The following is a 12,213-nucleotide window of genomic DNA, read 5'->3' on the forward strand; positions in this document are numbered from 1 at the left end:
ATGACTTTATTTTTTATTTGTTATTGTTTTTACATTGGGACAGAAATGAAAGTAATTCCAATTGACTTCCAAGGATACATTATCGAGTGCTGTCACTGAATCTGAAAAAAAAAGAATCCATCAAAAATAACTTAAATCATATTATTTTGTAATTCATTCAAATCCCTACAAATAAAATGATTTTACGATCTATTCAACATGAATTTCAACATGTATGCATTTAACTTACGTGAAAATGTGTTGATGACAGCGATTAGAACAACGCTTTGTAATTAATTTCAGACATTGCCAACCTTTCATCAAACTCCAATGGCTTGCTTTCTCACGTTGTAATGGTTTAGACTTTAGAACCAGCAGTATCTCATTCTGCTCAGTAAAGCCTCATTTATACTTGGTTGCGTGCTATAGTGTTGCATATATAGCAGATATACAAGCTCACCACACGTCACATTTGTGACGCGTGGTGAGCTTGTAGATCTGCTTTTTACTCAGCACGATAAATGAGGCGTAAACAGTTGCTTGCTACCAAAAAGGGACTCCATGGCAGTGTTGATTTCGTTGATTAAAACTAAATGCGAAAAATGTTCGTCCACTGACAAAAACTAAATGGAAACTAAATGAAAACTAAGCTATGATGACTAAATATATTGACAATTTCATCAGCAAATACAAACTAGACTAAAATGTTAGGAAGGTACTAGTGGACAAGAGATGGAGTAGGCCTAAGTCATTTTACAATCGGTTGCATGCTGAAAATAGCCGATCTACAAGCTCACAATGTGTCGCAGCGCGACGCGTTGTGAGCTTGTAGATCGGCTATTTTCAGTCATTACGACGGCATCAAGGCCTTTTAGTCGACTAAAATGCATTTTAGACGACTAAATCAACTGTAGATTTAGTCGACTAAAATCTCATGATATTCAGTCGACGGAAACTAGACTAAACACTAAAACATTCCGGGTGACTAAAATGTGACTAAAACTAAATGAAAACTATTCAAGAGACGAAAAACTAAAATCAAAATGTTGCTGCCAAAAACAACACTGGACTCCATGCATGGCCTCTAGTCCTCTGTCTCACCTCTCTGACTGCGCTCCGCTCACCCCCTTTTACCCACGCAGGCAAGGTGACCACACGCTTCTCAAGCCAAGCCTATCCATTATCATGTCAACACAGCCAGCTTCACACCTTAGTCTGCTCCGTGCCCAGAACACTGCACTGTAATGAAATCAGCCGTAATCGCCACGCTCATCTCGTCATGCTCAAGGTAATTAATATATTTGGAGGGCGATGGCTAACTCTTAATTAAATTATGCCCGGTTTAATGAGACCTTGACTGCAACTAAATTTATGACCACTATCTCCTTTATCAAGTACTTGGCACGCAACACAGATTTGTCATTTTCACCCAAATCGCAGCTAGATTATGCAGAATGGTATGCATGATTAATATATCAATTTATACTTGTTTGTTTCTCTCTCTTTTTTAAAAAGATTTAATAAATTACCTTTTTGTAATTACTTAACCCTGCTTGGGGTTCTTTAAAAGCCACAATTTCTGCAATTAATGCACAAAGTATTTTCCATTACATATTCATTTTGGGAGGAGAATACAGATAACAACTTGGTTGGCATTAATCATATTACAAAATTGGGTGTATATTTAATTAATTAAAGCTACACTCTGCAAATTAATTGCATTCCCCCACAATATTATCTTAAACTAATGAAGGCGTGTGACAAAGAGACTGTTTCATTTTTTAAAAGGGGCCAGATTAGTGGGATCTCAATTATGGCTAAAACAAAAGAGTGCTGCTTGCTGGGGCACGGCAGGCAAAGCAAAAAGTGACGATTCAGCACTTTCTTCCAAACAAAAAAAAAGGAGAAAGTTTCCTTTGTTTTGGGGAAACTGTAGAACATGGCAATGATTCAAAAGATACATGAGAAATAATGAGGGATGTAATTAGCCTGGCAGGCAATAACGGCATTTAAAATGATCATCGTATAGGAGGTGGTTGATAATCTTGATTTACAGGCAGCGTTTCTAAACAGCAAGGCATCTGGCTAATGCTCACAGTGTCATACGTTACTACTGGAGCCATACTGTATAGGTTGAGGAAAACGTGACTTTATAGAGTATAGTCTTTTTGTACAGTATTTGGTGTTGTATACGCATTGCACTGCATAATGGCCTATTGTACGGCAGGTTCAAGTCCTTGACTCCTCATGCAGCACAGTTGGCAATGGGATGGATCACAGATGTAGTCATCAGATGAGAATTACACAGATTTGGGCAGTGGTTCTCACACATTTTCATGTCAAGGAAGGACCCCCAGATGTATATGGTATGTATTTGGCCATGGACCCCCCCCCCCCCCATTCGAAGTTCACAACACGTGATGTGTGACATGTTGTGAGTTTATAGATAGAAAAATAAAACAAGGCTCAAATGTGTAACCCGTTAAGACCGGGAAAGCATCTGTGTCGTTTAATTTTAATTTTAACCACTTTATCCATTATTTTATACTTTTTTTTTTTCTGGGTCTGCAAATCATATAGTTTTGGGGCGTCCTTGACATGAAAACGTTTGAGCACTTGTATAGTAACCGAAGTTATTCTGAAAACTGTTTTAGATTTAGAAGGCATTTGTATAGATCAGGAAACCCTCCAAGAACACCTGGGGGTTTAGGGATTATAGAGGTTCTTTTTAGGGGAGCATTGAGGCCTGTTCATACTCCAGTGTTCGGTGATTAGGTGACCACCTTATCATACAGTAAAACAAGAGAGATGTGTTTGGGCGAGCGGTGAGTTACCACCGCGGCGGCATGACGTCATGTAGGTACTTTTCGGTCACCTATCGCCTAAAACTGGAGTCTGAATAGGCTTTATAGTTGAAGAAGTTCTGGCAGCAGACTTTGCTCCTGAAGAAACAGAGGTGAGCATGTTACAACCCTCACCCAAAGATAAAGTACAGCTTAATCCAGCCTATACCCAGTGGCTCAGAAGCAAAACCATATTTATAGAAATTTTCTGCCTAATTAGAACTGAATTGAAATTAGCTTTAAATGGATATGAGTTTATAATTCAGAGTAATTTAGTATTTTTTTTCCTTTTCATTTAACGCATCATATACCAAATGTGTTCATAGGAATGTTTCCCATAATCCTCCCAAGTAAAAAGTAAAGAGTGATTGTCCATGGAATGAGTCCAGGCAGCTAATAGTCATTGCATATTCATTTGAAAATGCTTCCTCCACTGTCCTCGGATGTGACATAATTGTCATTATGCTTTTTAGCTCCATTGGTCAATAATCCAATGAGGAAATGCATGTGTCAATTAAGGAACTGCCAAGGGTCACTGAGTATATGAATTTTAACAGCATACTTCTACACTTTGATTGCCGAGTGTCATTGTAATTGCGTGCGTGCGTGGGTGCGTGCGTGCGTGCGTGCGTGCGTGCGTGTGTGTGTGTGTGCGTGCGTGCGTCCGTGTGAGAGCACTGAGCACTCAACCGTTAGCATAATTATAGATTTGTTTACGTGCCCGTCTAAAGTGATAATCCAGAATCCAGAGGGGGTGCTATACTGTAGGTGGTGAAGCACAAACCATTCCCGGGGGGGGGGGGCTATAATAAGTGAGATGGAGCAGAGAGTGTTGGGTGGTCATGCCTTGTCTGCTCATGACGGTGGCGGGTTAAAGAGATTACACATGGGGTCTGTGTCAGCAGCCTTGGCCCGGCCCTGTGTGTGCTTTACACAGGAACATAATGAGGAAGGACATGCTTGGTCTACCGGGGAGGGAAAAAAAAGAGCCCCGATGTTTCGCGGCATTCCTCGCTGACAGCTACAGGAGGCAAATGGCATTTTGCACGTTGTCTTATATACCAGTGTGGTTCTCAACCTTTTTCAGGCCGTGACCCCCCCCCCCCTCCAAAAACAATGTTTGAACTGGAGACCCCTCCCCATCCCGGAAAGCACTTGGAATTGTAGAAGTTGAGGACGGCATTTCATTTTTGTTTGACTCGGTTCCACAGATAAATATTGTGAAACTAGCAGATCTATTGTAAGCTTGTAGTTCGACTATTTTCATAAATGTTGCCTCTTTCTTATATTATTTGACAAGTTGGCCGATGTTTGACCAGTTTCTAGTATAGTTTGTTTATTACCCCCCCCATTGGGGGCCCTGATGTTGAGAGGAGAGCCCCCTATCTTATGCCTCCATCCATATATGATGTTGAGAGGAGAGCCCCCTATCTTATGCCTCCATCCATATAGCTCGACTTCAGATGGTTAGATTGGTTACTATTCCACAGGGTTAAACAAGGTAGTGCGGAGTGCGGACATAACACTTGTGGGGCTGCAACTCCATCATCACAGGGAAAACACAAACTATACCGCTAGAGCAGAGAGGCAAGAATGCAGCGCCTCTCCATTTGCCCCGAGTCTTCCTCCTGACAGACGTGTAACACTCCACTAAAAGCTCTCCATGGACCCTGGAGAAAGGAGACAAATTAAGCCTCTGTCTGTCCTGCTCTTGAGTATGTGTTTTTGCTTCCTTTTTAAGGTTTGAGTGACAGTCCCTTCACCCTTTGAACTGAACAGCTCTCGGTATACTTCGGACAGGCCCTTATAGGAAGAGGTGATGACGACGTACTCTGCTGCAGGTGAGTCCAATTATCTGCTTCTTCCATTTCTTGTTTCTGCCACAACACAATGGTGTGATAAAAGAAAGAAAAAACACAAAAAACATGTAGGGAGAAAGTATATGCGTTGACCCTGTGCAAGTAAAAAAAACACCCTTATTCCCAGTACTTAAGCATGTGCTTAATTCAGATGCACATGTACAGTATTTGGCCATGCATGCACAGCAGTCTCTTCTGCACACTCTTTACTCTCTCTGGAGGCGGGAGAGAGACCACACGTCAACGTCAAAACATGAAACCAAATCACTTGTCAAGGGTTTTGGCCATTCTTCATTTCAATTCAACTCCCTTTTATTTTTGTACATGCATTGAATAATTACAACACTAGCAAATCATTATAAGGATACTGTTTGCTTCACAGTTAGTTTTGTCTTTTACTTTCTGCACTTTTTACAATGTCAACGTGTGAACATTTTCAGATATATACAGGTGTATATATATATATGAATAACAATTCATATTATGCAATTGGACTGTAATAACTATAATGAAAATAGTATTTAATTTTCTTATCATATTAATAGATGATACCTGTTGACATTATTAACAAATGAACAGTAAGCCGTATATCAACAACAACAGACTGAAAAGATAACTGAACATAATTCCCCAAGCAGTAATAATGCGTCTTCATTAACAGACATTATTACGCATATTAACCTATTTTTTGTTCAATTTAACGTCAACGTTTATGGTTCAAATAAGACAAATGAACACCAATAACACTGTATTTTATATGATTGTAAAATACAGCTGTGTGGTGATATGATATAGCACCATCCTCTTCAATGGCCCGTGAATATTATTTTTTACCTGTGTTGAACAGGGGAGGGAGGGGGGGGGTCATCGCAACTATTCATTCATCGGATATACAATAGGAACAGTAGACCGTGCGTAAATTGCATCTTCATTTGCATTCCTGGGGTTCCAAAAAAAAAAGGGGGAAAAAAATCATGCAAATCTTAATGAGACAGTCTCCATTGTGGCTGTAATTGAAAACCCATTCTTTGTTAATTACTGTTTCTCAAAGGCCTTGTCCGCAGTCACTGAGCTGAAACAAAAAAGTGTTTGATTCTGGAGGTCGTGGGGGTTTAAAAATGGACTTATGAAGTAATGTTTTACAGTTGGATTGAGGTGCTATAATATATCCTTATTAGTCCAAGAAGTGTATCCCCACCCATCCATGCACATGTCCTTTGCTTGGGGATGTTGGTATAAAAATGCATGGAACTGAATTTAGTTATTAGCTATAACTTGTTTTGTTTTCAAGCTCATAGATCATGGACACATCATATCAACATCTGTCTGTTAATATAGAGCTCTGTGCAGATGTTATATTATTAAAGGGTGTTAAGCAATTCTGGGCGTGAACCTTTTTTAAGCGTTATATTATACTTTAGCTATTGAAAAATAGCAGATCTACAAGCACCGAGTGCCACGCTACGAGCTTGTAGATCTGCTATTTATTTATTTTTAATCGTGAAAATGTGGCGCAAATCTTTGAATATATATTCTTTCAGAGCGAACGTTTTTAACTCAAATCTTTGCTTATGCGGGGTCCCTGGAACAACATATTTTCAGATGGGGGGTCCCTCCCTGGAAAAAAACATATTTTCAGATGGGGGTCGGGGCGGCCAATTACATATATTTTTGGGGGTCGACTTGACGTGAAAATATTTGAGAACGACTGACACACAGAAACATAGGTTTTTTTCAGAAAGCTTGTCAGGATTTAGAAGACATTAGTATAGAATGGTCCTCGGGTCTAAATGGGTTTAAGGTTGTCCAATGTGTCCTGAGAGGCTCATTGTTAACACATCGTGGGCCATGAATTCAGACTCTCTGACCACAGCTCCATTCACTCACTGGGCCTTGCATACGGCCCATTGTGCAGATTAGCCTGCATTGCTTTCAAAGGTGGGATTAATGCACTTTTGTGTCGATTATAAGTATAGGAGTTATTTTAATTCTTAAAAGCCATGCAGGCAAATATATACGTTTTGCATATGGGTCCATGGCGTGGTCTCTTATAAGTTATAACAGCCTATAACAACCATTTTTATTTTTATTTATGTTTTTCTTCAATTCAATTGTTTTTTTTTGTAGGCCTTTTTGTAAACCACCTATATATCGTATAGGATAAGCCCACGTTAGAATAATTATAATTGTATTATTATTAAATGTTTTTAATACCTATGATTTTTATTATTATTTCAGCACAATCCCTTAAATGTATGTATAATAAATAATACACAATAATAATTACACTAATACAATAATGTTAATATTAGTTATTATCATTATTAATGTTAATATATTATTATTATTATTATTATTAATAATAATAATTTCCATTTTGGGGGAAATCATTATATAAATGATTGGACGACACAGTTGGAGAGAGAGAGCGGGAGAGATGGAGAGAGGGAGAGGAGAGAGAGAGAGAGAGAGAGAGAGAGAGAGAGAGAGAGAGAGAGAGAGAGAGAGAGAATTTAATTCACACATTATTTCCCAAATCCCATAATATTCAGCCGTGCCGCTGCTGCAGGGCATGAGAGAGAGCAGAGACCCCCCCCCCCCAACACGTTGCACGGCAGTCTTTGCTGGTGGTCCCCCGGCCGTTTCGTTTAATTAGGAAATTAGCCGCACGGAGGCCCTCATTACCAAAACCTGGGTTATACTCCTATAGTTTTTCCCCTTTCCCGCTTATACTGGTCAATTTCCATAAGGAGATTACAAGCGGATCAGTATTTAGATCTGGCCAGATAAACAAATAACTGGTCTCCGAGAATCAGATGAGTGCTAATTGGACGTCAGCCGGTGGCCCCCTTGCACTGTTTAGAACGCCCCATTGAACATGAAAATTAAATTCACCGAAATGATGTCTCTTTTTCCGACTGATTAGAAAGGCTATATACTCTACGCCTGAAAGACTATGCTAAACATATATTTTTCTCTCTTTAAAGATATGATGAGCTATAATGATGGCTTCATTCGGCAGCTATTTGCTATAATGTTATAGCTGCTGTAGTAGCCTATAGTCCTGTATTCATTCAGATACTTTTTTATTTATTTTTATTTTTGGTCTGTTTACCTTCCCACATGGACACTATTCGATGAAATATATTTTTTGAATTTTGCTAGTCCAATGAATATGAGATTATATTTATTATTTTGCATCTTAGGCCTTTATGTGCGATATACACCATGCAAATATGAGTTTATAGCTACCGTATTTGTTTGCTTTTGAAAATAGGGCCCATTGTTATTCCTTAGATTTGTTCGGACGATATTGTAAATGTTAATGAGCGGCAATAAAAATGTGTTTCGGTGAGGTAAAGGTGACGATCTCCACACGGCTCATGTAAATCTCGGGGCGTGTTGAATGTGTTAATTGAGGGGTTATTTTTTTCCCCCCGATGAGCGATCGATTCTCTAAGAACGATTAGCAGGTGTGAAATCTCGCCCCGGGACTGGAGCAGCAACTAGGCTGCAGGGCACCGCTTAAACTTTCCACACCAACAAAACAAATAGCTGTGCGTTTCGGCTTTGTGAAGGTGTGCATGCTAATCAACGGCAATTCAAGTCACTGGCTAATACTTTGAGTTTCATTTTAGTGCTTTTATTTAAGCAGTTACACATTTCAGACATGTGGTATATAGCCTATATGTTCGTTTAATGGCGCTTAACATTCCGCATAAAACTTTTCCTTCTATTATTTGTTCACCCCACTTATTTTCATCAGGGACATGTTAGACCTGTCCCGTCCACAAGAGGTCGTTGATGTATTATTTTACATTGTCTTCGCTTCGCCGTGGCATGATGGGAGAGCTGCGCTCTTGAGAAGTTCTGAAAAGAGAGAGAGAGAGAAGCCCCGTGAAAGGATTTTTGAGCCGCACAGTTTAAAAAGAAATTGTATCCATGTTACGATCTATATCCATTTGTAACAATATTTCATTTGGATGACAAGGCGTATTGGCCCCATGTGCATTTCAACACTTTGGGGATTGCGTTGGCTTTAGTTGTTTTTAGACTATAGGCAATATGTGTGTGTGTGTGTGTGTGTGTGTGTGTGTGTGTGTGTGTGTGTGTGTGTGTGTGTGTGTGTGTGTGTGTGTGTGTGTGTGTGTGTGTGTGTGTGTGTGTGTGTGTGTGTGTGTGTGTGTGTGCGCGTATGTGTGTGTATATGACAAACCACAAACCATAATAGGAGAAATCAAAACCAACAAACGGTGGTTGGGAAACACATTTACTGCTAAGTGACATTTATTTAGTATAATGAGGAGGCCGAGGCAGCTATATAAATAAATAAACAGCCAATTATGTTCTGGGTCGGGACTTCATAATCGTTCCATCATGCCTTTGGAAACTATATATGAAACAATGATTTGACACATGATCTCTTTAAAATGTATCCTATTACAAACTCATCGTTTATCTATGGGCCATTATATATTTTTTTTACATACTTTTTATTTATTTATGGCATGCATATTTGCGTCATTTTGGATCCGACCTATATAACAGGTAAAATAAGCCCTTTAGGCCTAATCATGAAATGATGGACTCCTTGAAAATGAATGAAATAAATAAAAATCGAATCAGTGTTTCCGCCGAAAATCATCATTATACAGCCTATATTGTTGTCCTGCTCCTTGTTCGTTTATACTTTGATATACCCTTATAAAGACATCTGCGCCATTCTATAGCACCGGGGTTGTAAATCCATCACGTTTTATTATTCGCATTTTGTTGGATGTAGTGTAAAACTGTGGGGCTTTTAAAAACTTCAACTCTGTTTCCTCTCATAAAACTCTACCCAAAACACGCTGTCCCAACTCCATTCGTTTAGAGAGAGAAGGGGGGGGGGGGAAATCCTCAGTTTAGATTTAACTCCGATGGGTGTATATGGAATATAAATGGACCCGATTGGGTTCCATCCATGATTCGCGCACCCTCAGAGAGAGTTTACATTTACATGTGTGGGAGTGGGAGCCTTGCCGCTGATTGGCTAAGAGGCGGGTCATTGTCACGCTGTCAGTCCAAATCACATGGCAGCGGCGCTATTAACAGAAGAGGCTGGGAGACAAGTTTGCCAGAGTTCTGTTTCACAGCCGTGGGGGACAGTCACAGCTCAGCTACTACTACCGCTCATACTGCGCTCCCTCCGCGAACACAGACACACAGACAGACACGCACCTGCAGCACAGCGCGTTACAGTGGCCAGGGCCAACAACTTTTTTAGGCACTGCAACTTTTTCCTCCTCTATAGGAAATCAGTCAGTATCTCTAGCCTAAATACTACCTCTTTGTAGTGTTTTTTTCCCCGGGGGATTTGTTTTTGTTTCTCTTTTTGGTTATTTTGGTTTTTTTTATATATATGCGTGAAAAAGAAAAAGCCGCCTGAGAATGTATAGCATGATGGAAACCGAGATTAAGACCCCGCTCCCGCAGTCCAACAACTCTGGGTCAGCGCCGGGCAACAAGAACAACAGCGCCAACGACCAGGACCGCGTCAAGCGGCCCATGAACGCCTTCATGGTGTGGTCCCGCGGCCAGCGGAGGAAGATGGCCCAGGAGAACCCCAAGATGCACAACTCCGAGATCAGCAAGCGCCTCGGCGCCGACTGGAAGCTGCTGACGGACGCCGAGAAGAGGCCCTTCATCGACGAGGCCAAGCGTCTGCGCGCCATGCACATGAAGGAGCACCCGGATTACAAATACCGTCCCCGCAGGAAGACCAAGACCTTGCTCAAGAAAGACAAGTATTCTTTGCCCGGGGGTCTGCTCGGGGCGCCCGGCGTCAACCCGGGCGTCAACAGCGCCGTGTCGGTGGGCCAGCGCATGGACAGCTACGCGCACATGAACGGCTGGACAAACAGTGCTTACTCCCTCATGCAGGACCAGCTGGCCTACCCGCAGCACCACGCCATGAACAGCCCCCAGATCCAGCAGATGCACCGCTACGAGATGGCGGGCCTCCAGTACCCGATGATGTCCTCCGCGCAGACCTACATGAACGCCGCCTCCACGTACAGCATGTCCCCGGCGTACACGCAGCAGAGCTCCGGCGGCCCCATGGGCCTCGGCTCCATGGCGTCCGTGTGCAAGACGGAGCCGAGCTCTCCGCCGCCGGCCATCACGTCCCACTCTCAGCGGGCGTGCTTGGGGGACCTCCGGGACATGATAAGCATGTACCTGCCTCCCGGCGGGGAACAGGCGGAGCACGCGTCCCTGGTGCAGGGCAGCCGGTTACACAGCGTCCATCCGCACTATCAGACGGCGGGGACCGGCGTCAATGGAACGCTACCCCTAACTCACATTTGAAAATTATATATATAAAAAGAAAAGGAAGAAAAATAAAGACTTTAAAAAAAGATAAAGGAAAAAAAACTTAAGTAGCCTACTTCGGATACTTGAACATGTTTTTTTTTTGGTTGCTTAAAGAGTCGACGTTCGGTAGTTTTGTTTAAAAACTGAATTTTATTTGATCTCAATCAGTTGTGTCCATTTTAAAAAAGCATTTTTATATCATGGACGGGAAACTGAGCGTTGTGCCCATCAGAGTAAATTGCATTGCAAAGAGGCTTTTTATCACGAGTTATACGCAATCAACTTCTGTTATAGAAGAATTGGACTTCTATATTATAAATAATGCCATATTTTCTCTATATGGAAAAAGGGCATGTTAATGTGGCCTCGTGAAGAGGCTTGTATTTCAGAAAAAAGCTGGATGGAGAGTTGGTTCATACATGTTTACACTTAATTTGTAGAATGTCAGTTGTTGCGGCTGTGTCCAAATTTTGTAGTCCCCCCCCCCCCCATCAGGTTTAACGTAATGTTAAGACCCAGTGGCTTATTCTTTATTTATAGTATTTTTTATTTTTTAGCTTGTGAGCCCTCTTGTTTGTCACGTGAAAATGTACAATTTTTTGTTTTGTAATATTTTCAGTCCTGTGGTGTTTTTTTTTCTCCTTTCCTTTTATTATTATTATTTTTTGACAGTGTCAAGTTTACTCATATCATGGACGAAAAGGTTTATTTAACTGACGTTTCTACTTATTTTGAGACCATCCTCTATTCTTAAATGATGAAATAAATTTGTACGAAAACATGATTATTGACTCTGTTTTTCATTATCATTTGTACATGCATGCATTGTGAGAAATTGAACACATGACAGTATATATAGGCCTTTTAGTACAGCTTGATTGGTCAAATCAAAGTATAGGAGAGGCCTTAGTTGAAAAGCAAAGTGATTATAGGCATTATGTCAAACGAAGTGTGAAGGCTCTTGAACTCACCAAATATATAACCCAACATTTTCATTTCAAAACTATTGTGGGAAATGTCCAAACATTTTAACAGGTATTTCATTTGAGTTAAACTCATATAAGAACATGTATATTCATATTTTATATAATTGGGTGACACTGCTTATTATTATTCCTTGCAGAAACTCTATATTGCGTGAAAATAACATTCATTACAGTGAGAGAGTTAGAAACTAA

The 12,213-nt window shown here is 40.7% G+C and overlaps 1 protein-coding gene across 1 annotated transcript; it reads left to right on the forward strand.

The window, feature by feature from the left end:
• The first annotated feature begins 9,884 nt into the window (after positions 1 to 9,884).
• Positions 9,885 to 11,819, forward strand: sox3 (SRY-box transcription factor 3). Its single transcript, XM_079505907.1, has one exon. The coding sequence runs from the start codon at positions 10,112 to 10,114 to the stop codon at positions 11,027 to 11,029; it is 918 nt and encodes a 305-aa protein (XP_079362033.1). The 5' UTR covers positions 9,885 to 10,111; the 3' UTR covers positions 11,030 to 11,819.
• The last annotated feature ends 394 nt before the right edge of the window (positions 11,820 to 12,213 follow it).

Source organism: Electrona antarctica (genome assembly GCF_951216825.1).
Source record: "Electrona antarctica genome assembly, chromosome: 1".
In the NCBI taxonomy this organism is placed as follows: Eukaryota; Metazoa; Chordata; class Actinopteri; order Myctophiformes; family Myctophidae; genus Electrona; species Electrona antarctica.

Bases quoted from the DNA above. Each gene is read 5' to 3' on its own strand.
- sox3 (XM_079505907.1), top strand. From the start codon at position 10,112: ATGTATAGCATGATGGAAACCGAGATTAAGACCCCGCTCCCGCAGTCC.